General features: G+C 42.6%; 1 protein-coding gene across 1 annotated transcript in view; it reads right to left on the bottom strand.

Annotated features, from left to right (window-relative positions):
* Nucleotides 1–20,422: 20,422 nt before the first annotated feature.
* The window catches only part of RIOK1 (RIO kinase 1), a 29,894-nt gene continuing 23,779 nt past the window's right edge, over nt 20,423–26,537 (bottom strand). The window contains exon 17 of the mRNA XM_049654889.1: nt 20,423–25,925. Within this exon, the coding sequence (XP_049510846.1) occupies nt 25,815–25,925 (111 nt within the window). The 3' untranslated portion in view covers nt 20,423–25,814. The remainder of the gene's footprint in view (nt 25,926–26,537) is intronic.

Raw genomic sequence — 26,537 nt, forward strand, 5'->3', positions numbered from 1 at the left:
TGGTCTAAGACTATTTTCTGTGTAACTTGGTGACTTGACTTTTCAAAATAAATAATACATACACTTAACAATAAGGAAAACAATGAAATATGGGGATCTATTTGCAAGAGCAAAAAATGTTTACTCTAAACTGAAGCAACTTATTAATATAAAGTTTAGAATTTTTTAAGTAAAGAAAGAATCCACTGGCTAACACCAAAGTGAGTCAAATTTCTCACCTTAAGCAGGTGGAATTATTCAATTTCTGTAAGCAATTCATGACACATTTTTGAAAGAATGGTAATAATGACATGAACTATCTGTAGGAAATGCAAGTTGTGCACACAGAAAGCATACTTTCTACCAGTGCTTTTTACAGAACTAAAAGACATCTTTGTAAAGGCCAATTTTCATATTTCAGTATATACATAAAATATGATAGCTTTTAGAAGGTTTCAACCTTGGGGGCACCTGGGTGGCTTAGTCACTTGAGCATCCTACTTCAGCTCAGGTCATGATCTCATGGTTTGTGAGTTCGAGCCCCACATCAGCTCGCTGCTGTCAGCACAGAGCCTGCTTTGGATCCTCTGTCCCCCTCTCTCTGCCCATCTTCCACTTGTGCTCTCCCAAAAATAGAAAATAAATTTAATAAATAAAGAAGTTTCCAACCTTGAAAGAAAACTTCTCCCAGTCGAGGTAAAAACTGATTTCAGGCTTTCAGAGTTAGAAGGGCCAGACCATTTGAACCATGAGTCTCCCAGTCAGGATTTGGGAATCTTATGTCTTTGACCAAACTTTCTTTGAAGAACCTCAGAGCAAGCATGGTATACCAGTCATGCTCCAGAGCAGATGAAACTAAAGCTTTTCTTTTTTCCCTTTGGATACAGGTATTCTCAAGACTTACATGTTTTTTTGTTTGTTTGTTTTTAATTTTTTTTTAACATTTATTTATTTTTGAGACAGGGAGAGACAGAGCATGAACAGGGGAGGGTCAGAGAGAGGGAGACACAGAATCTGAAACAGGCTCCAGGCTCTGAGCTGTCAGCACAGAGCCCGACACGGGGCTCGAACTCACAGACCGTGAGATCATGACCTGAGCTGAAGTCGGATGCTTAACCGACTGAGCCACCCAGGCGCCCCAAGACTTACATGTTAAACTGGGTTTTGGATTGATGGTCTCCCCTCCTCACACCCTACATTCATTGCCTTTAGTTCAGAGATGTCCAGTCTACCCCCACCAGCCATATTGTTACCACCTGTCTTTTCTGAGCGCAGCCGTCACTCTCTGAATGGCCTCTTCCTTTCCCGTCCCCATGCTGCTCCCCACCCCCACACCCTGCAGACACACACCTAGCATCTGGGACTATTTCTCAGACAAGTTGCTCATGGAACAAGATTGAGAAACTCTTTAAGATGATCTCCTTCTTTCTCCCTTAAACCTGAGACTTCTTCCAGAACCGTAAGAATACAGTGCCAGTTCTGGGCTTTGTCTGCTTCCTCATATCCAGACCTGATAACTTTCTAATTCCTTAAGACTTAAAGCTCTCTCCACAAATTTGTAAGGGCTACTTGAAAGTCTCTGAACATCAGCATTCCATGTATGAGCCCAAGGGCCAAGCGCTCTTGTGTTTTCAGGGAGGTTTCATCATTTGGGAAGAAGATCTATGTTCCCTGCATGCCTATGTAAGTGATACATTCTTAAGGAATACCCAAGAGATACAAGGGAAAAAAATAACCAAAGAACTCCATTTCTTTACAATAGAAAATGTTTGAAGAAAGGATGGCCACAGCGTGGGGAAAGCGACCATGCCTGTTTCTTGAGGAGTTTGCACTTTGGAAATGAGACTAGAGATAACATGGAAGGCAGAGGGGAGAGATAGAGGTTGCTCTTAGTCCAAACACACTGGAGTCCTGGAAATGCATTCCTTCCTGGCTGTGGGAGTGAAGATGAGGGTAAGATGGCTGTCCTCTGAGTCAGCTCACAGGGGCTTGGCTGGCTTCCACTGTGTTCTGGAGTGGATTAATTGTGGACTCTGCTAAACCAAGGCAGCTCCAAGCATTCGAGGGGGGTAGGGTGAGGTAAAATCCCCTACTTGACTGCATTGACCAGCTTGGAGGTTTCTTAGCAATGCTGAGTTCAATGTGTTCCTAAAGGCAACCCAAAGCTTTTCCTTCCCCAAGTGACCAAGGCACACACTGACCAACATGTCACATGTGATAAGAACACAGAAACGGTTTTATCCAGGAACTGAATACTAACTGAACAACAACATTCTCCATCCTAGAATCCTGCTGGGCCGAACTGGGTCATCTGCAAATTTTGAAGTATCCCACCAAGGCTTGCTCACCTCCTCAAGCCCGATGTAGGCACTGATTCCACAGCCACCTCTCCAGGTGGCTGCCAGCTCAGGACACGAACCCCTTCGGAGTGCAGAGAAGTACATTCCTCCCTGCATAAATGGGTGCAGAGCGGATAACACAGTGTAGGACGGCGGAAGAGCTGACAGTTGTTTTTAGCATTGCTCATCCATCAAAAACTCTCTTGAAACCTCACACTCAGTTCCTACCTTTCCTCTTCTTCCTGTCCCAAATGACTAACAATAGGAAGTGAGGCAAAACTTTTAGTGTAGGAATAAATGGGATTTTATTTTTAATGGAATATAAAATGGTTATAATCCCTGTAAACTTTTAAAGTCATCCCATCAGGAGGAAATGGTAAATTATATTACCCTCACTTTAAAATAATAAGTCAAATAATTCCCAACCCTAATAGCTACCTGTCTTAGTCTGTTTGGACTGCTCTAACAGAATACCATAGACAGGGTGTGGTTTATAGGCAATAGACATTTCTCACTGTTCTGGAGGCTGGGAAGTCCAAGATCTAGGTGCCAGCAGATTCAATGTCTGTCCATGGACCGCCATGTTCTCACTGCGTCGTCACATGGTGGAAGGGGGCAGGAAGCTCTCTTTTGTAAGGGCACTAATCCCACGCATGAGGGCTCTGTGACCTAATCACCTCCCAAAGCCTCTACCTTGTAATATCATCACAATGGGAGTTTGATATTGACATATGAATTTGGGGGGACACAAACATTCAGTCTGTGGAACGTTCTTAGAAGAGTCTTACAAGGATTGATTAATTAACTGAGATACTATTAGTTTCTTCCTCTCGGTAGTCCAAAAGAACAGAAACATTTCCTTCAGCAAACCACTGGCATAGCTTTCTATGAAGACTGAATAAGAAGGGACCACTATCCTAACATGGTACTGATATTTGGGATAATCATTTTGTGATAATCTTTTATTGTTTTGCCATAGTGAAAAAAATAATATATTAGAGTTGTGCATGATTTTAGACTTCATACCACTGTACTGTCTGTGTGATAATCCATCTGTGTGTATTCTTGTACCTCTTTCTTCATTTTTTTTCTTTTTTTTAACTTTATTTATTTTGAGAGAGAGCACAGAGAGAGGCAGAGAAAGAGGGAAAGAGAGAGAATCCCAAGCCGGCTCTGTGCTGTCAGTGCAGGCCCGACACGGGGCTCGATCTCACAAACCATGAGATCATGACCTGAGCCAAAACCAAGACTTAGACGCCTAACCAACAGAGCCACCCAGGAACCCCATCTCTTCATTCACTTTCATGAGTGTCATATTGCATCATATGTGTAAGCCACTTTCCCCATCTATTGCAGGAAGACATGAAGCTGCTTCTAGTTTAAGGTCATTACAAGCAATGGGTCAGGAACATTCTTATATATGGCTCCAGGAGCACAAGTTTCTCTAGGGCAATGCTCTTTGGTAGAACTTTCTGCAATGATGGAAATGTTCTACATCTGCGTTGGCCAATTCAGTGGCCACCAGCCACATGTGGCTATTGGACACTGAAGTATGACCAGTGCCACTGAAGAACTTAATTTTTATTTATTTCATTTTACTTAATTTAAACTTAAATAGTCACCTGCAGCCTAGAGGCAACTATTGGACGGCACAAGTCTAAGAGATATACACAATAGTGGCATTTCATAGTGGTTCAGACCCTTAGCATGTCTGCACATCATTTCCAGAGCTTCCTTGTGGGGAAATAGGTTCAAGAATTCCTTATACTTTTATAAAAAGTTTAGACATTAAGTAGGAAAAAAAGCTTAGGGCGGAGAGCCGCCACCACAGGGCAAAAGCGCCCAAGGTTAGCTAGCGAGACATTATAATGGGATCACAAGTAACTTGTTATATCACATGCAGGAAATTACTTTCCATCTGGCACCAATATACTATTGTCCTTTGATCACAAACTCCCCCCCCCCCCCCCCCCCCCCCCGCAGACCCTTTGCTTCTTACACACAAGTTAATGATTACTATCTGATTGTTTTCTTCACGTTCACCACATGTGTAAGATACTGAGAGCTCAATAAATACAGAGACGAAACCCCCTGTTCGGGCCTCTTGGTCTCCTCCCGGACATTAGTCTCCCTTGTATTCAATTCTGCATCTGCTCTCTTGGACAAGAGAGAACTCCAGACTCATAGTCTGCAACACTTCCTAACTGGTTTCCATGCCATGACCTCTCTGCTTCCCAATCTATTCTGTGCCACACTGCACTGAAACACCACTTCCATTAGCTGGTTGCTCCAGCACTGTCACGGTCTGCCTGTGGGATGGGTGCAGGGTATACAACCCTCTGGTACTCAGGTCCATTGTTTCTGGAGTTCCTGAGACTTCAGTGAGGTGATGCATATGATGTCTTTGAGCAGCATACACAGTAAGTGCTCACTAAGTGGTCGCCAACATTACTCCAATGGTTTTACTGATTAAGTCAACATTTCTCCACTCAGAGAAGGCCTTTTCCAACATGGTTCCATCTTACTTCATGTGACCTCGCTAGGCACACACTGTTGACTGCCTACCCAATGCCATTTCCTCTTTCCCCTTGAGAGAACCCCAAGTGCATCCCAGTAATACATCTTCCTCTGGGTGGTGGCCGTGTGCTTCAGGGGAAGTGGCTCATCCCTAATCCCAAGGGGAGAACCACAATTAGTCCTAGCCATCCTGGACTAGTCATTTGCAGTGCAATGCAATTTGCATGAAAATCTGCAAGGAGACCTCTGATAGATGTATTCTTAGCTGATAAAAAGAATAACGGGGAGGGGTGTCCTTTTTTTCTACCTCTGGATATTGTCATGAGAATGCGATTGCTCTGGTGATGGCAGGCTAGAGTACCATAAAGAACCAGGTCCTGGATGAAGACCTTGGACTGCCAAGTTATCCAGCCAGGATGGGCCTGCCTCTAAACACGGGTGTAAGATAATGCACTAGCCCTGTTCAGGGCTTCTTTTCAGCAGGTACACACCTGTTGTCATATTCGTTGTCAGCATATTGAAATACGTCTGTGCTGCTTTGTTAATAGCATTGTCCCGAGCCTCCTGAGTGTCTCAGTACCACCCCAGCCCTTCACTCCTCCCCTAGAATTTGCTAGGCTTTCCCTTATCCCCGCACAATGGGTAAATACTGGCCATAGCAGAGGCCTCCAGGACCCTACTCCATCACCACAGCCAGGGGCCATTCTTGTTATAGTATTAAAATCCATGCTGAAACTGGTATAACGTTAAAAAATCAATTTTGTCTTTACTGTTTACACCACATGGGGCAGGGATTACTGTTACTTGCAACCCAAAGCATGCTAATGGACTCTTTCCTGCCAATCAGAGCAAGCCTTTCTAGGATGGCTCTTTGCCATGTAGCTCAGCTTTTCACCTTCCTACCCCCAAACTAACCCATCCCTTGATCTATTTCCAAGCCATACCCAACCACTCCAATCCGTACAGTTTGCTCCTCACTCCATATGGCTATAGCATATTGCCTATACCACACAATGTGGCTCTTAAAAAGGCTTGCATTATTTCCCAATTGTTCCGTGTAGGAGTGCACATGCACGTGTGTGTTTTATTCCATAAGGAAACAGTAACATTAAGGGCAGGAGCTGAAGTATAACCCTTGTCTATCCCCCAGTAGCATAACATCTGTAAGCTTACAATGATATTTAAATTAGAAAAGAAAGACTCCATGAATAATATGGCTACTGTTGATTTTCATTGGCTATTTATTCACAGGGGCCTTGTTTTTATTTTATATTTTTGGTGGGGGAATGGGCGTTTGGAAAATAAATCTAAGGTATGCAAGTCAAAATGGACTCTGAGCTCTCAAACCTCCCTTGTGACCTCAGTGCACATTTCATGTGGTCAAAGCCTCTCTAAGAATGCAATATGAAAGATATATAAACCAGAGCCCAAGGAAGCCTCCGGATAGCGTTTCATTCTGTTGTTCTACTTAAACAAAACAAAACAAAACAAAACCCAACACCACAAAACCCAGAGCAGACTCGCAGGCGGCTAAGAGGCTTGTCAGGGAGCTGGGGAACCAACCTTGGAGCAGCCTGGCTGTTCCCCTGGGTCGGCGGTCAAGCCGTTGCAACTTTGCCCTCAGAACTAGAGCAGAGTGCTGGCAATCACATCTACAGCTTTCTGCTTTCCCCTGGACTTCTTGGAACTGTGACCGAGAGCATCTAAAGTCCCTTCAAGAACGGGCACCTGGGTTGTGATCTCCCAGTTTGAGGGTTTGAGACCCACATCAGTCTCTCTGCTGTCAGCTTGGACCCTGCTTGGGATCCTCTGTCCCCTTCTCTCTGCCCCTCCCCCACTTGCTTGTGTGCTCTCTAACAATAAACATTAAAAAAAGGTTAAAATGGGGAGTGGGGGAGAGGGGAAAATGGGTGATGATCATTGAGGGCACTTGTTGGGATGAGCACTGGGTGTTGTATGTAAGCCAATTTGACAATAAATTATATTTATTTAATTTATATTTATTTATATAAAAATATAAAAAATAAACCATACTCTAACCTAGGGAAAAAAAGATTAAAATAAAATAAAATCCCTTCAAGAACAGGCCATGAGAAAGTGGACCTCGTTTCCACATCCAGGGCATAGATTCTGTGAGAGCCCTCCCCTAAGCTGGGGACAACAACCATGGCCAGGAGGAGCCTTGAGGCTCCTTCAAGTGCCTGGATCTCTGAACCTTCCTCGCCAGCTTCAAGGAGATGACCTGATTGATGGAGGGGAGCAGGAACACCAAGAGTGGCTGGAGAGGCCAGACTGCCAAAGCCAAGACTGCCTGATCCTCACCCACCCCCACCCACTTAGGGGGCAAGCCAAGCTGTGTGGGGCTGGCCTCTGTGTGCAGTCTGAATGCCCATAAGCACTGGCTGGGAGACCAGATGGATCCCGCACCACCAGTTCACAGGCACCGGGAATCGCCCTCCTCACTGGCCCTTGTTGTCTGCAAACACGTGGGTTTCCACTGTGCATGGGCGGTGCCTGGGCTGCCTCCATGTGACTGTGGCACACGCCTGGGCAGCGCCCACGCCCGTCCTCCGACGGCAGTATCCAAAGCACCCCTAGTTCATCTGATTCTCCACTCCCCCCCCCCCCCCCCCCCCGCCAATCTCAAAACACATGGTTCTGGAAAACAGACTCCTGCACTCACTGGGCTGCTGATACCGGCTGGCACGTCACCCATCATGAGGGCCCAGGGGAGGTGGCTGGACCAGAGAGAGTCCACCAGGGCTGGGCCAGGACTCCCTTGGGCTTGAAGATTAGAAGCTGCTGAAATCTCAAACCCGAAATACAGCCATTCAGAGATCTTTTCTGCACTTGCCTTCTTGTTGGGGCTTGTTCTTTCTTTGTTACAAAAATGTTCTCCCTTTGTTAAGATGGTTGAAGGATTTTTTTTCCCTTTTTTCTCCAGGACTGCCTTGTCTGCAGCAAGCTGGTCTAGTCAGAGAGCTAGATTTCCACCTTTGTGACACCTTTAGGAACTTGGATTCACTCTGAAGAGCTGTCCCTGGAGAATCCGATCTTCATTGCCCACCCCCTGACTCCAGAGGCAAGAGCATTTAAGCCCACAGTGGCCTATCCCAGGGACTAAGATCCACTCCCCAAGGTCTAAAGGATCTCTGAGAGCTGCTGGGATGGTGAATCCAGCTAATGTTCAGGACTGCTCACTGCCTTTTTGGTGAGGACACTTTCTGCCCTGGCAGGCACAGGCTAAAAGCAGTGAACATAATGTGTACTCATTCGTAAACTGGAGAAGAAGCAGTGAAACTAGTTCAGGGTGGAAGGTGAAATCTTAACCAAAAGCGAGCTTTCCAACAAAAGGGAGAGCTACTGGCTTTCTTCCCTTCCACTGAGCTGAGCAATTACATGTGCCAGAAAACAGCCATGACCTAAAGCAAACAGCCAAAAAGCAAAACCAAAAGACAGCCAAAAGAACCCAACCCATGTCTCTACCGGAGAATCCTAATTAAAACCTGGCCTGCCTGCCCAGAGGAACTCTGGGGTCCCGAAGTGGAGTGACATCCATTGCTCAGTGATTCACAGCCTCAGCCCCACAGCCCACCCTATGGGATGAGCACGCACTCCTTCACCTAACTGGGAAGGCCAGCTTCTCCGAGTCAGGTGCTAGGTGTGGGTGCAAGCTCCCTGAAACAGCTCCACCTTGATCCGGGAGCAGCACACTGAGATCCCATGCCCCACATAGGGAGAGGCTTCCCAACAGGATGAGCAGGTCCTGAGAGCTAACCGACTCCTCCCGCTGTTTTAAGTGAGGGCAGGGCCGGCCCCAGGTAAAACTGTGAAGTCAGTAAGTTTGACTTTTGGACTTCTCCACCCTCCCCGTTCTGCAAACTCCTCACTTCCCACCACACCCCTTTGGGCATTCCACTGCCCTCTACCTCATTCAGGTCTGCTCAACAGAAATTAGCCTTTTACAATTTGGGGTGAATATGTCTCGAAATAAAATGCCTCATCTGCTCTTAAAAACTTATTTCCAGGGGCGCCTGGGTGGCTCAGTCAGTTAAGCGTTCGACTTCAGCTCAGGTCATGATCTTGTGGTTTGTGGGTTTGAGCCCCACGTTGGGCTCTGAGCTGGCTTTGGATTCTGTATCTCCCTCTCTCTCTGCCCCTCCCCTGCTCATGTTCTGTCTCTCTCTGTCTCAAAAATAAGACATTAAAAAAAAAAATTTTTTTTTTTAATTTATTCCCAGAAGCAGGTTGGTTGGTCAGTGATCCCCCCGTATGTCAAGGGCTGTGCCATGGACTCCGTGACCCCTTGCTCTGGAGTTCTTGGTTTTGAAGTTCTAAATTATCCTGTTTATAAAATAAAACATTCATTTTGGAAGAGGGTGACAGAGCAGTAATGTGGCGCTGCAAGTAAACTTGCATTCAAATTTCCTAGAATTCTGAGGGGAAACCGGCATTGATTACTTCCTACTTGTCAAGCATTGAACTTTCACTGACATTTGATTTCCATACCATCCTCATTTCAAATGAAGGAACAAGTTCAGAAAGTTCAGTTTGCCCATGTTGATCCCGCTAGTGAACACTGGAGGTGGAATTAGAACCAGTCAGAATTTGTCTGACTTGTAAGTCCTGTACTTAGGGATAGAAGAGACCTTAGCAACCTCCTGGTCTAGCCTCCTCATTATGGAGCTGAGGAGAAAAGGGCTTATGTCAAATGGCTTCCCCAAGTTCACTGATCCTCTGCCCAACAGCTCAGGAAATTCAACCAGGCAACAAGTGTGTGTGTATATATATCTGCCCATAGGGTTTTGGTATAATAACTTCTCCCTTCCTCCGAATGGCTTTGCTCTTTTTATTGACAGTATTGCAATATGCTGCTTACTGAAACCATTTAAAAATTCTTCATAGATGGGGTATAAATAAAATAAGAAGGAATATCAGATCCTGGACGAGAGTTCAGTTTCTTAATTTAAATGTGGGACCTTTTCAGTTACAGCATGTGGCCATCTACCAACACCTGCATAAGTGTTGACAATACTATACATGAAGTGGCTATCCTACACACACTGAGGCAGTCTTTTATAACTTCATGTATGCTCCCCTAGTATAGTTCACATTTTCTAAGAAAAATCCTTACCCTCCATCCTTCATTTTAAATGGAATGGCACCTTTTAGAAACCAAAGGAGAAAAGTGACCAATACTTATTATTTTTTTTAATAAACATTTATTTTGAACTACGTGACTTACTACATTAATCCTCACTGCAGTATAATGGATACTATTATCTTACAATTTTCAAGCAAAGATCCTGCCACACTGTCCTCACCAGCAACAGACTTTAAAACACAATTATGATGGAGGCATCTGGGTGGCTCAGTCAGTTTGAGCCCTGCATCAGGCTCTGCGTTGACAGTGCAGAGCCTGCTTTGGATCCTGTCTCCCTCTCTGCCCCTCTCCAGCTCACACACACACTGTCCCTCAGAAATAAACTTTAAAAAAAGTTAAAAAACAAAAACAAAAACAATTATGATGGTCCACAAGGGAACCTCAGATTAAACATGGGCATGACTGCCTGGAATATTAATATTACTTGGTGGTCATTTAAAACTTTCCAAAAAGTTTTTAGCAGGAATTTATTATTAATTAGAACACAAAATTCACATGGATTTTTTTTTTTTTAAGCTAAAACAAGAGATTTGAAAGAAATGTCATGCCTGGCAATAGAGTCGAATGCAGTGTGGGGCCATGCTTTTCTGTCCCAGTGAGTACCTTCAGTAGAAAAGTTTGAGGAGTAAACTAACAAGCTAACAAAATACTGTTAGAAAAAACAAGTATTGGGGCACCTGGGTGGCTCAGTCAGTTAAGCATCTAACTCTTGATTTTGGCTCAGGTCATGATCTCATGGTTTGTGGGATCGAGCCCCGCATCAGGCTCTGCGCCTGCAGAGTACAGAGCCTGCTTGGGATTCTCTCTCTCTCCCTCTCTCTCTGCTTATCTCCAGCATGTGCACACACACACTCTCTCAAAAATAAACGTTAAAAAAAAAGAAAGAAAGAAACAAATATTTAATGCCTCCTTATACTAATTTATTCTTAAGAAGCCCCATTTTTCTCTCTTGTATATATTATCTATTATCTATATTTAAGCCAAATGGAATGGCAATTTTACTTTCAGAAGTAATAAATATTCCTGAATATGAAATTTTAAAAACGTATTCATATACAAAATTTAGAATTTTCTACCCCACAAAAAATAGGTGCAATTAATTTTAATATATTTTCTTAATACTTATATGTCTAATATATTTATTAAATTATTAAAATATATTTAATATATTTTCCAATATAATGTAGTCCCCCTACCCCTTATCTAGGGGAATATGTTCCAAGACCCCTAGTGGATGCCTGAAGCCACAGATACTACCAAACCCTGTATATATAATTTTTTCCTGCACATACACACATAGGATAGTTTAATTTATAAATTAGACACAGTAAGATTGACAAAAACGAATAATGTAGAATAATGATAACATACTGTAACATAAGTTATGTGAATGTGGTCTCTCTCAAAATATCTTACTGTACTGTACTCACCCTTCTTGGGATATTTGATGATAAAATGTCATGTGAGGAGATGAAGCAAGGTGAATGATGTAGGCACTGTGACCTAGTGCTAGGCTGCTGTTGACCTTCTGAGGATACATCAGAAAGAGGATCATCTGCTTCTGGACCACGGTTGGCCACAGGTAACTGGAACCACCGGTAAGAGGGAGCTACACCGCATGCAAAATATTATCATTGCAACATGGAATCAATATTAAAAAGTGACTAAGTTACTTGACATTCTTTTTTTCATATTAAGTTTTCAGAATCCAGTGTGTATTTTGCACTTTAACGATCCAGCCCAGCCACATGGCAAGGGCTCAGCAGTCATACGTGGCCTGTGGTTACCACCTGATGGCAGCTCTAGAATTCTGAGACCTCATCACTCAAACACTTTCACTTTCTAGAAGAAATTGAGGCCTAGAAAGAGAAAGTGAATCTCAGCAAGTTAACAGCATGTCAGAGTCCCAATCTAAGGCTCTTCAAATGTCTGTTTCTGTGTGACTGTTACTCTTTTCTTGAAGTATGTGTGCTGTTTTCAAGTAAAACAGCTCCTGATTAAATGAGCTACAACTTCTGGAAAAATGTTATTGAGTTATTTCTCCAGGAGTTCTTTAAGAGGATTAATTCAAAGATCTGCCACCAAACATGCATCTGCCAACAGGATCCGTTCATTTAATCCTTTTCTAAGGGGAACGTAGAGATGAACTTGACCAGTGTAGCAGAGTCTAAAAGTTCTGGCAATCAGCAGCCTAAATGGCCATTGATACAGCTTGTAGGACATGTTGATAATCAGAACTCAAGAGCACACCTCCCTCTAGAGGAGCAAACATTATTACAAGGACAATGAACACAAAATTAAAATGGCACACAGTAAGAAAAAGTTGCCTTGAGATTATGATTCATATAAAAAGCAAATCTGCCTTGTATGGTAACTGGCACCTTAAACCCATTTATTGTATCTTGAATAAACAAACTCTTCTAAGAGATGTAATTCTAGCCTGGTCCCTTGGTCTTTTTAAAATCACTGATGTGCTACACTTTTTAAAAATAATGAACTGTAAAGAAGAAAATTTAGGACTACCTGGTCTGACTCCCTCAATCCACAGATGAAAAATCTCCCCCCAGAGGAAAGTGGCTTACCCACTCCTCCAGCCAAGAGAGAGAGATTGGGCTAGTGGCTCCTTTAGCCCCTCAAGCAAAGTCTGACAGTGTTTACATGCTGGGGGAGCAGGAGACAAGCTCCCAACATTACTGCCAATGTTGGTACCATTTAATGAAAAACCAGGTTAGGCAAGACCAACTATGTAGTCAACAATCATGCCAATCTCCTGGGGATGGGGTATTCTTTTATGCCCTGTTGAGGGAACTGATCAGGATGGTGCCTCACTGTGGTAGTTTCTGAGCTTCTCAAGTGAGCAGAGGTCTTGTTTAAACTCAGAACCATCCTCTATTTATTTATTTAATTATTTAGGTTCCATGCCCAACGGGGCTTGAACCCATGACCCTGTGATCAAGACCTGCAGGGCACACCTGGGTGGCTCAGTTGGTTGAGCATCCGACTTTCGGCTCAGGTCACGATCTCGCAGTTTGTGGGTTTGAGCCCCGCATTGGGCTCTATGCTGACAGCTCAGAGCCTGGAACCTGCTTCAGATTGTGTGTGTGTCTCTCTCTCTGCCCCTCCCCTGTTCATGCTCTGTCTCTCTCTGTCTCAAAAATAAACATTTTTTTAAAAATTAAAAAAAAAAAAAAAAAAAAGACCTGAGCTGAGATCAAGAACTAGATGTTTAAGAGGAGGGGCCCAGATGGCAGAGCAGCATGGAAGTTTTCTGTTTCTCTCATCCCTGAAATGTAGTTAGATCAACACCAAACCATCTTGCACACCTAGAAAACTGATCTGAGGATTAACACAACAATCTGCACAACCTGAACCACAGAACTTGGCAGGTAGGTGGCGCAGAGAGGTGAACTGGGGGAGAGAGAAGCCATGGAGGGTAGGGAGCTATTTTTGCTTGCAGAGAAAGGACAGACACAGAGGGGAGAGTACAGAAAAAGCACTCCCCCCCAAAGCAGCTAGAGAGAGAGAGAAAGAATGGAAACACCCATAAGGGACTGAACAAGAAAAGGAGAAAGGAGAGGGTTTAAATACCATTAGGACTCTATAAACAGGGCAGCACAGAGTCTGAAACTCTGCAGCTCAATACCTGGCGGAGTCCTAGTGGGAAGGGTGAATCCCCAGGAGCAGATAGTGAGGTCTGAGGGGTCCTCAGGCCACACAGGGAGAGGCAATTCCCCTGCTGAGAGGACATTTAGTAGAGGCTGTGCAGCCTTCCCATAGGCAAAGGTTCCAGTGGGCCCCGGAAAAGTGCCATGTTTGCTGGTGTTGGTACAAGGACGTTAAGGGGGAAGATTGACGCCAGATGTGTGTTGTGATTTACCATAATCCCTGAAATGCTGCTGCTACAAGATCCCTCGAACTTCTTCTGGGGTGGGCTGGCACCCAGCCACAGTCTCTGGGCATCTGTAGCAGCACAGTTGCACGAACATTCCTCAGGGAAGGCCGGCACCCGGCCGTTGCTCAACGAGACCCTCCCCCAGAGGGTCAGAGTAGGTCAAAGCTGCAGGGCCCTCAGAAGTGAAGGGTTTAGAAACACAGACCCATCTGAGATAATACTCAAGAGGGAGGTGCCACCTGGCAGGCTGATAAGTTGGCCACAGACAGTGTAGAAGTGGGAAGTGGATGGAAGCTAGAGACAAAGGAGAGGTACTTGATTGCCAGTCGGGGAGAGTACAGAGTTCTGATACTAGAGACTAGGTAGCCGGGTGATGACATTTTCACCCCTCTTGCGCATGCACCTACAAGCGTACATGCGTCACAGCAATTCAACCCAGTAAACTAAGCAGCAACATCTAGCAGAGAATGGAGCCATTATATCAAGCTCCGTCCAGCTGTGCCAACCGTGCTCTAGAGGAACACAAGTCTCTCCGCCTGCTTAGTTTATGAACTATAAAGTACTTCATAGTTTGACTTCTAGGGGAAACTGGATGTAATTTCAATTGTATTTCATTCTGTTCACTGGTCCATCTATTCAATTTTTTGTCTTTTTCTTTTCGTTTCTTATTTGTGAATACATAAAGAGAAACTTATTTTTATTTTCCATTTTTTTAAAACGTTTACTTTTGAGAGAGAGAGACACAGACAGACAGAGCACGAGCGGGGGAGGGGCAGAGAAAGAGGGAGACACAGAATCCAAAACAGGCTCCAGGCTCCGAGCTGTCAGCACAGAGCCCGGCACGGGGCTTGAACTCACAAACTGTGAGATCATGACCTGAGCCGAAGCCAGACACTCAACCAACTAAGCCACCCAGGTGCCCCTATTTTCCGTTTTATAAAAAGATTTTTATTTAATTTTTTATACTAAATTTATTTTTTTGTAAAATTTTTAATTCTATTTTGCTTTCATCATTTCATTTTATTCTATTTTATTGTATTTTTTTAAATTTCAAACGTTTTCCTACTTTTTCTTTTCTTTCCCTTTTTTCTCTATTCTACCAAGTTTCTTTCAACAACCAGACCAAAACACACAGGCGGTAGCATCCTTTGCTTGATTGTTTTGTGTCGTTTTTAATTTTAATTTTATTTTATTAATTCTTTTTCTTCCTCCAAAATGATAAAACGAAGGAATTCACCCCAAAAGAAAGAACAGGAAGAAATGATAACCAGGGACTAAATCAACACAGATACAAGCAAGATGTCTGAACAAGAATTTAGAATCACGATATTAAGAATACTAGCTGGGTTGAAAAAAGTATAGAATCCCTTCCTGCAGAGATAAAAGAAGTAAAATCGAGTCAGGATGAAATTAAAAATGCTATAACTGAGATGCAATCTTGAATGGCTGCCATGCTGCAAGGATGGATGAAGCAGAGCAGCGAATCAGCAATATAGAGGACAAACTTAAGATGAAGAGAGAGAAAAAGGGGTAGAAGGTTTATGTAAGCAAACCATAGCAGAAAACTTTCCTAATCTGGGGAAAGACACACACATCAAAATCCAGGAAGCACAGAGAACTCCCATTAGATTCAACAAAAACTGACCACTGACAAGGCATATCATAGTCAAATTCACAAAATATACAGACAAGTAAAGAATCATGAAAGCAGCAAAGGGAAAAAAAAGTCCTTAACCTACAAGGGAAGACAGATCAGGTTTGCAGCAGACCTATCCACAGAAACTTGGCAGGCCAGAAAGGAGTGGCAGGATATATTCAATGTGCTGAATCAGAAAGATTTGCAGCCAAGAGTTCTTTACCCAGTAAGGCTGTCATTCAAAATAGAAGAAGAGATAAAGAGTTTCCCAAACAAAAACTAAAGGACTTTGTGACCACTAAACTAGCCCTGCAAAAAATTTTAAGGGGGACTCTCTGAGGGGAGAAAAGACAAAACAAAACAAAAAAGACCAAAAGCAATAAAGACTAGAAAGGACCAGAGAACATGACCAGAAACTCCAACACTACAGGCAACACAATGGCAGTAAATTCATCATCTTTCAGTATTCACTCTAAATGTCAATGGACTAAACATTCCAATCAAAAGACAAAGGGCAAAAGAATGAATAAGAAACAAGATCCATCTATATGCTGTTTATAAGAGACCCATTTTAGACCTAAAGACACCTTCAGATTGAAAGTAAGGGTATGGAGAACCATCTATCATGCTACTGGTCGAAAGAAAGCTGGAGTAGCCATACTTATATCACACAATCTAGATTTTAAAATAAAGACTATAACAAGAGCTGAAGAAGGGCATTATATCATAATTAAGGGGTCTATCCAGCAAGAAGACCTAACAATTGTAAACATTTATGCCCCCAATGTGAGAGTACCCAAATATATAAATCAATTAATCACAAATATAAAGAAACTCATTGACAATACCATAACAGTAAGGGACTTCAACACCCCACTTACAGCAATAGATCATCTAAGCAGAAAATCAACAAGAAAACAATGGCTTTCAATCACACATTGGACAGGATGGACTTAACCAATATATTCAGAACATTTCATCCTAAAGCAGCAGAATACACATTCTGGAGGATGATGGAACATCCTCCAGAACAGAACACATACTGAGACACAGATCAGCCCTCGACAAGTACAAAAAGATTAAGATCATACCACGCACATTTTCAGATGACAACGTTATGAAACTCGAAATCAACCACAAGAAAAAATTTGGAAAGACAACATATACTTGGAGACTAAAGAACATCCTAGCCAATGAATGGGCTAACCAAGAAGTTAAAGGGGAAATTAAAAAGTACATGGAAGTCAATGAAAATGTTAACACCACAGCCCAAAAACTCTGGGACACAGAAGGCAGTCATAAGAAGGAAGTATAGAGCAATCCAGGCCTTCATTAAGAAGGAAAAAAGGTCTCAGATATACAACCTAATCTCACACCTTAAAGAGCTGGGGAAAAAACCAGCAAATAAAACCCAAAACCAGCTGAAGATGGGAAATAATAAGGATTAGAGCAGATATCAATGCTATCAAAATCAAAAAACCAGTAGAACAGATCAATGAAACCAGGAGCTGGTTCTTGGAGAGAATTAACAAAATTGATAAACCACTAGCCAGTTTGATCAAAAAGAAAAAGGAAGGGACCCAAATAAATAAAATGAAGAATGAAAGAGGAGAGATCACAACCAACACTGCAGAAATACAAACAATAATAAGAGAATAAAACGAGCAATTATATGCCAATAAGTTGGGCAAACTGGAAGAAATGGACAATTGCTAGAAACATATAAACTACCAAAACTGAAATAAGAAGAAACAGAAAATTTGAACAGACCCATAACCAGTAAAGAAATTTGTATTAGTAATCAAAAATCTCCCAAAAAAGAAAAGTCCAGGACTGGATGGCTTTCCAGGGGAATTCTACAAACATTTAAAGAACATTTAAAGAACATTCTTTTGAAGCTGTTCCAAAAAATAGAAATGGAGGGAAAACTGCCAAACCCATTCTATGAAGCCAGCATTATCTTAATTCCAAAACCAGACAAAGACCCCACTAAAAAGAGAACTACAGACCAATTTCCCTGATGAACATGGATGCAAAAATCCCCAACAAGACACTAGCCAACCAATCCAACAATACATTAAAAGAATTATTCACCACGACCAAGTGGGATTCATACCTCGGATGCAGGGCTGGTTAAATATCCACAAAACAACCAATGTGATACATCACATCAATAAAAGAAAGGACAAGAACCACATGATCCTCTAAAAAGATGAAGAGAAAGCATGTGACAAAATACAGCATCCTTTCTTGATAAAAACTCTCAAGAAAGTAGGGATAGAAGGATCATACCTCAAGACCACAAAAGCCACATATGAAAGACCCACCACTAATATCCTCAACGGGGAAAAACTGAGAGCTTTCCCCCTAAGGTCAGGAACGTGACAGGGATAGCCACTCTCACCACTGTTATTAAACACAGTATTGGAAGTCCTAGCCTCAGCAATCAGACAACACAAGGGAATAATAGCCATCCAAATCAGCAAGGAGGAAGTCAAACTTTCACTCTTTGCAGATGACATGATATTCTATATGGAAAACCCAAAAGATTCCACCAAAAAACTGCTAGAATTGATCCACGAATTCAACAAATTCTCAGGATATAAAATCAATGCACAGAAATCTGTTGCATTTCTATACACTGATAATGAAACAACAGAGAAATCAAGGAATCAATCCCATTTACAATTGCACCAAAAACCATAAAATACCTAGGAATAAACCTAACCAAAGAAGTGAAAAATCTATATACTGAAAACTTCAGTAAGCTCATGAAAAAACTGAAGACACAAAAAAGTGGAAAAATATTCCATGCTCATGGATTGTAAGAATAAATATTGTTAAAATGTTGGTCCTACCCAAAGCAATCTACATATTCAATGCAATATATCAAAATAACACCAGCATTCTTCACAGAGCTAGAACAAACAATCCCAAAATGTGTATGGAACCAGAAAAGACCCCAAATAGCCAAAGCAATCTTGAAAAAGAAAACCAAAGCTGGAGGCATCACAATCCCAGACTTCAAGATGTGTTACAAATATCACCAGGACAGTATGGTACTGGCACAAAAACAGATACTTAGAACAATGGAACAAAATAGAGAACCCAGAAATGGGCCCACAAATGTATGGCCAACTAATCTTCGACAAAGCAGGAAAGAATATCCAGTGGAATAAACACAGTGTCTTCAGCAAGTGGAATAAACACAGTGTCTTCAGCAAGTGGTGTTGGGACAACTGGACAGTGACATGCAGAAAAATGAACCGGGACCACTTTCTTGGAACTAGAGTGTATTATGTAAGCAAAATTAGAGAAAGACAAATATAACATGATTTCACTCATATGTAGAATTCAAGATACAAAACAGATGAACATAAGGGAAGGGAAGCAAAAATAATATAAAAACAGGGACATCAGAGACTCAAATATAGACAACAAACAGAGGGTTGCTGGAGGGGTTGTGGGCAGGGGGGTTGGGCTATATGAGTAAGGGGCATTAAGGAAGACACTTGTTGGGATGAGCACTGGGTGTTATACATAGGGGATGAACCACTGGAATCTACTCCTGAAATCATTATTGTACTATATGCTAACTTGGATATAAACTAAAAAATTAAAAAAAAAAAAAAAAGAGTTGGACACTTAAGTGACTAAGCCACCAAGGTACCTCTCAAGTCAGAACCATCTTTTAAAATAAATTTATCTTAAAAACTTTGTCTATTCAGTCTATATTTTAGAAAAGATGACAAAATGTGTAAACACAAATGTTGGTTTCAAAGATTCCCATTGTTATACATTGTGGTGATTGAAGAATTCATCAGTCAATCCAATTTTGGCTGAGCACTTTGGATAATGCTCAAATGGTGTCACATGGTCAAAGTCAAAATATCAATCTAGTTTAAAACCCATGAGTTCCAGGGACGCCTGGGTGGCTCAGTCGGCTAAGCGTCGAACTCGATTTCAGTTCAGGTCATGATCCCATGAACCGTGAGAATAAGCCCCAGCGTTGGCTCTGTGCTAACAGTGCAGGAACAGGCTTGGGATTCTCCCCCCCACCCGACACCCCCGCCACTCCCCTGCTCTCGTGCACACACGCTCCGTCTCAAATAAATACTAAAAACAAAAACCCATCAGTTCCATTGACTTGAGTGCCACAGGGGCAGTGCTATAGCCTACAGACAAAGCTCGGGTCAGCCACTTTAAAGTGGACACCGCTGGTCAGGGTAGGGCTAGAGAGGGTACAAAGAAGTCCACATCAACTTCTACTTTTCATTGTTATGAACATGAGGGGCGCATCCAATTGATGTAATACTCTCATTTTTGTTTAAGGATCACGACCTATCATTCACTTAAATATTTATGGAGCATTTACTATGTTTCAGACAGCATTCTAGGTGCTGGGATACAAAACTGAACAAAGGTAAAAATCCTTGCCCTTATGAAGCTTACATTCTAATCAGAGTTTCGGAAGTGAGCGAAGACACGTGATATACAGAAGTAAATTCAATATCTAAGTAAGTGAGTTAGAAGAGCTCTAGAAAAACAGTGCAAAGGTAATAAAGAATGTAGGGGCCTCAGGGAAGTGGGCAGACAGCCATGCCAAACAGTGGTTAGGACAGGGCACTCAGAAGGTGGCATCATATTTTAAAACAAGGATCAGGTTCGGCAGAACTAAAGCTTCCATCAGCCTTTGTTCTTTATACAGGTTCTCCAACATGCACCCTACTAGTGGCATCTGAATTTCAGACCCAAAAGTTCATTTCAAGTGACACCAAGCAAGTCCAGGACCAGTAGGCATCACGATTCTACCTATACCGACTTTATTTGGCCCACATGGTTAAACCTTGATGCTCAGGCAAAAACAGTTACTTAAAAATAATAAGACAAGTATATAGACACTAAGTGACAAGCCCTGTTTTTAATACACTTTAAATCATCTTAAAAAACACTTTTATGGAAACTTTTATACATAGAAATAGAATAACACAATGAATCCTATACACCCATTACTCTCAGCTTTAGCACTTACTAATGTTCTGATCTTGTCTTGTCTACTGCAGGGAAGGGGATAAAGATGGAGTATTTTCAAGCAATCCCAGACATCCTATTTGTCTGACCCATAAAGTCTTCAGTCCACACAGAGAGCACAATTTTTAAAATGGAACAATACCACCCTCATATCCAGTAAAATTACAATTCCTTCCTATCATCATTGAATACCTACTCCATTTTAAATTTCTTCTGTTTGCCTAACAAACAAACAAAAAAAGCCCATCTTCTTACAATTGATTTGGTCTAATCAGGATCCAAACGACGTCCCCAGCATTGGCATGCCTGCCTCTTAGACTTCTTTCACTTTTTGCAACAGTTTTTCTTCCTTTTTCCCTGACACATATTCTGACTCTGGATTTGGATGACTGATTCCTCCCAGCCTCAGTTAATCCAGCCCCTGTGTGCCGCTGACCACATCTGGAGACTACCTGGATTCAGGCTCAGTGGCTTCTGTAGGAGGCAAGATACTTCACAGGTGGCTGTGTTGCGCTTCTTCCTACTCCACAACAGGAGCGCCCACGTGTCTGGCTGTTCCACTTTCAGTGACTGAGCAATGGGTCTAGGCACTGAAGGCCTGATCCACCCCTCACCAAGCTCTCCTCAGCGTCCTTCACAGGAACTCTGTGAGGTGGGCCCCACTACTATCTCCACAGAGGTCGCCGCATCTGTCTACTTCATGGCATCAGGTTCTGAGAACCTGAAGCCGCCAACACCACCAAGGCTTGGCCTGCACCTGAGCTCAAATAGATCCCTTCCCTTTCTAAGTCCTGAAACACTCCCACGGGGCCTTTCAGAACTCGTTGTCAGACACCAAGAGCCTTGTGTCCTCAGCATCTCCTCTGAGGGTTCCCTTTTACTTACTGCATTTAAACTCTGGCTCTCCTGGGGGCACTGCTCGACCTGCCACCCTTAGTTTCATGTCATCAGACACCGCTCACTTCCCCTCCAAGTGGCAAGCATCGATGCCACGCCCTCCCCAGCCCACTTCCCTTCTCTCCCTGAAGACTGAAGCAGGGCTCCTACGGACACTCTAAAACTAGGCCTGTCCTAACACAGATGGCCCTGCCACGCCCTAGCCTCAGTTCCCTGGCCTTCCGGCCTTCAATGCTTTTGTCTGCTACCCTCCCGTGGCCACTCCCACCCATGGCTGCACCGCAGATATGTCCAAGGGCAACTTTCCATTAGTATGACCTTAAACATACCTTTCTCTGGCCTCCTCTGTTTTTCCAACTTCTGCACTCTAGTAGCATCGTGACTCCAACAATTCTTTGGCCCCAAGGACCTACCACTTTTTCAATGACAAATCTAGAACCCCATGATGGTCACAAACAGTGGTTACACAGGTGAAAAATCTCATCCAAAGAGGATGAGGTTGATCAGGCTTTAAACAAAACTACTACTAAACAAACAAACAAACAAAAACTATTAAGTAGCACTCATGAGACATGGAAGCGTCTCAGAGAGCTACAAGTAGCTCTGCTCACACACTAGATGACCCCCTTACCGTTCTGGGGGGGAGGGGATGAGGACAAAGATTGTGTGGCTGTGTGGTTACTCTAGCTGTAGGACAGCCACCTCCTCACACTCATGGCCTGCCAGCACTTAAAGCACGATGTGCAGTGACACAGAAGATGAAGGAAAGCTGAAAACCAAAGTCAAGAATTCCACCAATTCAAGTCTTGGTTCCTCAAATTCAAGTCCAGAGGTTTCCATAACACTATCAACTGGGACCAAGATGCATGGAGAACACAGGTGCAAGAAAAGCATCTTCTCCTTCGGAAACTAGCTTAGATGATTTGATATACAGCATTCCAATTTGCCCTGGGGCATTTACAAAAGTCTTTATGTCCAAGGCAACACAAACCCAAAGGCTACAGAAGTTAAAAACTGCAACCGAAATGTAGGGACTGTGACAACTTAATCTGATTCAAAACACAGCATAAAGAGCTCTTGCTTAATGATTACCCATGGTTGAAAGCTGTGTCCATCTGATGTGCTCATAAAACATCTTCCTGGGAAACTATACTTTGAGGAGATGCTGATCAGTGCAACTCTTTCACCATGACAAAATAACCCCCAGAAATCAAGGTAGAACTCTGAACGGTCATGGTCTCTACTTACTGTGTGTATAAACAACTAAAAATTAGAAAACCTGTCAAGCTTTTGAAAACAAAAAGATTTTAATGTCCTCCTTTGGAGCCCATGACGTTTGAGATGTCCTTAAACCGAATTTTTTTTTTTTACCAGCTTTTAGAACTTTTCAACTCTTCATTTGCCAATCCAAAAGACTAATGAGATCACAGCCACAAAACAGGATAGGCCCACTACCAAAAAACAGCAAGCTGCTCACACTGAATTCAACAGAACATTCTTGAAAAGGAGAGACCATCTCAAACAACCCTTTGTACCAAACCAAAACGTTTTCCAACCTCTTGAGTCCATCTTCATCAAGGAGAGAGAAAACTGAAGGAAACCTGATGCCAGCACAGAAACCTGGGTTTTCTACTTGTCAGACTGAGACAAATAGTGCCACCATAGTTCCTGTCTTTTTGCTGCAAGGCCGTGCTCAAATGCTGGAGCATCTGGGCCTGTGCAAGTTCTGGTCCCAAACTGCTTCATCACAGGAAGGATGACACCTAGAGCAGCCCTGGAGATAGCTGTGATTTTGTGCTTCAAAGAAATTATCCAAATTTCTCACAGTTAACTTTTAGAAAGAACGTACATTATTTGAAAGGATTAAGTATCAACAAAATATGACAGGAAATCAGATACATGTACAATTGACAAAATTATGTACCAGCCTTTGAGTCAAAGACCCAAACCTCATCCCTCCGGATGGAAAGTAACTGTACAACCAATAATCCATGGGCACTTAAAACCTGTCAGGCACTCAAAATTCAATTGCAACTGAAGTCAGCAAATAGCTCTAGAAGTCTGCCTAAGAAGAGACTCCTTCCAAGCCTTCTGGTGAGAAAGACAGGAATGGGGACATACAGTTTCAGACAAGTTTGCCAGGAATATTACCAGTGGCCCACAAATCCAAACAGGGAAACAGCCTATCAGCAAGACAGTTATTAGAAAAATGTTCCTCAAATTAGAATCTACCCCCCCCCTTTGTTTAAAGTAGGTTCCACGCCCAGTGTGGGGCCCAAATTGGGGCTTGAACTCACGACCCTCATGCTTAACCAAGCTACCCAGACACCCCCCAGAATCTCCCTATAGTCCCAAATTTTGGTATTTTACAAGCCACTTCCTCCCGGAAGCAATGCAAATGAGAAGGAATTGTCCCTGTATCTTGCTGACACTACTTCTGCCCAAGAGAAATTGATTCCAAACTTCATAATTACATTAGATTCACCAAAAGATAGCACTGAGAAACTTGGCCTCTTCAAATACACCCTGTCAGAGACTAAGACCAAACAAATACAACATAGGGAAGATCCTGAAGATAAAACCCTCAAAGGTGTATAGAATTGTTAAGTCTGTTTCTGCTTTCCCTTTGGTTAATTGTAGAATATTTTAGAGGGGCTGTTGTATTTCACTGAATTACATTTTGCATTTTGAACTTTTTGAAGTCAGGGAGAAGATCGTATGAACATAATAAATGTGATCTAATATTTTAAAAGCTTAGTTGACCACCCCCACTAGCCCACCAACCTTCAAACAAGCAGGTGCAAGCTTCAGTTTAAGGTAAACTAAGCTTATTTGTAGCAACTGTTTCTGATGCAAGGGCTAAAACAGACATTTCTAACATAAAGTATATGGTAAAAAGTTAAAAATTAATTTCTTTTGACCTTTGTGCTTTGTTGCAATGTAAGCTTTTATCTCATCTCTTACCCCCAAAACCTGCTCCAGCCACATTCCTTCCCAACACAGGAAGTGGCAACTCCAACAGTCTCTCAGTTGCTTGGGTCACAAATCCTGAAGTCATCCCTCACTGTCTGTCACACGCCTGATACATACTCCCCTCAGCACATCAGGGTTGCTCCACTTTGTGTTACACCCAGAATCCCACTGCTCTCTCCAAGTCCACTGCTACCATCCTAGACCAAGTCACCACCATCGCTCACGTGGGCTACCACCGTAAGCACCCACTGGTCTCCCACCCTTGCTTCCTACTCAGGACTCCACACAGGCTAGAGAGATCAAGATCCTCCCAAAACCCAAGTCAGATCATATCCTTCCTCTGCTCAAAACCTTCTAATAGCCTGGCACCATCGGATCTCCTCTTTCTCAGTTATGGGAGTCTCTTGTTTCTAGAACTTTCTGGCACACTTCTGTCTCAAGGCCTTCCCACCTGTTGTGCCTGGAATACCCTTCTCTCCGAATATGCACACGACTCACATTCTTCAAGTATTTGCTCAAATGTAGCTGCTTAGTGTGGACTGTTTGACAATGGCAGCCTCCTTCCTCCCCAGGAGTTCTCTCTTTACTGCATCCTTTCTCTCCACAGAATTCACCACCTACTCAGATACTGTTTTTTATTTACTTGTTTAACGTTTTCCTTTCAAAATGTAAACTACCTGAAGGTAGTAATTTTTTGGTTTTGTTTACTTCTGTATCCCTAGCACCTGAGCCACTCAAATATTTGATGAGTGAATGAACAGGCCAAACAGCGGAGTGTGAAACAGCTTACGAACTGGGATGTCTGAACTCAAGAGTATCAGAGATGATGCATAAGTGCATCACAGATGAACATCAATGCATACCTCACGGTCGTAACAGTTGCAGTGAATGATTATGTCAACAGCCATGTGAATTCTCTTCGAAGGGAAACTCCCTTCTACAGAAACCGTGGCCCTGTGATCAAATGATTTCAGATGGGTCTCTGGCATGTACAAACAAAGCAAATACAATCTGCCAAGTCTGTCCAAAGTGCCTTTACACTTAAAGACGATGAATGCTCATTACATTATAACATTTATGATGCCTCAAAAAACACACTGCAGGAGAAAAAAATACATATAAAAATAAAATTGTACAAAGTTCTTCATATAGTTGCTTAAATAAATCCTCTGTCAATACCACACAGAGGCAGTGACTGGGTCTAGGTAAGAGGGCTTAGAGCTTTTTACATAATTAGATGAGAACACGTAACTCCGTCTTCACGACACTGCCGTGATAACCTCAGTTAAAATCAGTAGCACGTCTTCAAGACGCAGCTCATAGCTCACAGCGTGGGTGAGAAAAGTGACAGATGGTAAATTACTCTTATGTTGTGGCATTCTGATTCTATTTGCCCTTTTTCATCCTGGCGGTCTTCTCCTTTCTTTTTTTCACATGTTTTGGAATTTTGTTTTTTCTTTTCTCTCTCTGGGCTTCCTTGACCATCTTTTTTCTTTCCTGTAAAAAAACAAAAATAAACTAAAAGAACCTGCAGACTTCATTTGTTCAGGGTATTAACTTTACTATTACAACTAAGTAAAAAAATATATGTCAAAAGATAAAAGTGAATATAGCTAGATGAAAATGATTATGATTTAGTAGTGAAATTTCGTTCGAAATTTGTCTTTGGAGTTTCTTAACATAAATTTGTGGGGCACTTGGGTGGCTCAGTTGGTTAAGTGTCTGACTCTTGATTTTGGCTCAGGTCATGATCTCCCGGGTTCCTGGGTTTGAACCCCACATGAGGCTCTGCTCTGACAGCATAGCACCTACTTGGGATTCTCTCTTTCCCTCTCTCTCTGCCTCTCCCTGACTCACACTCACTCTCTCTCTCAAAAATAAATAAACATTAAAAAAAAAAAACGGGGTGCCTGGGAGGCTCAGTCAGTTAAGCGTCCGACTTTGGCTCAGGTCATGATTTCACAGTTCGTGAGGTCAAGCCCTGCATCAGGCTCTGTGCTGACAGCTCGGAGTCTGGAGCCTGCTTCAAATTCTGTGTCTCCTTCTCTCTCTGTTCCTCTCCTGCTTACACTCTGTCTCTCTCTCAAAAACAAAGACTAAAAAAAATAA

This window comes from Panthera uncia (assembly GCF_023721935.1).
Source record: "Panthera uncia isolate 11264 chromosome B2 unlocalized genomic scaffold, Puncia_PCG_1.0 HiC_scaffold_25, whole genome shotgun sequence".
NCBI classification, from domain to species: domain Eukaryota; kingdom Metazoa; phylum Chordata; class Mammalia; order Carnivora; family Felidae; genus Panthera; species Panthera uncia.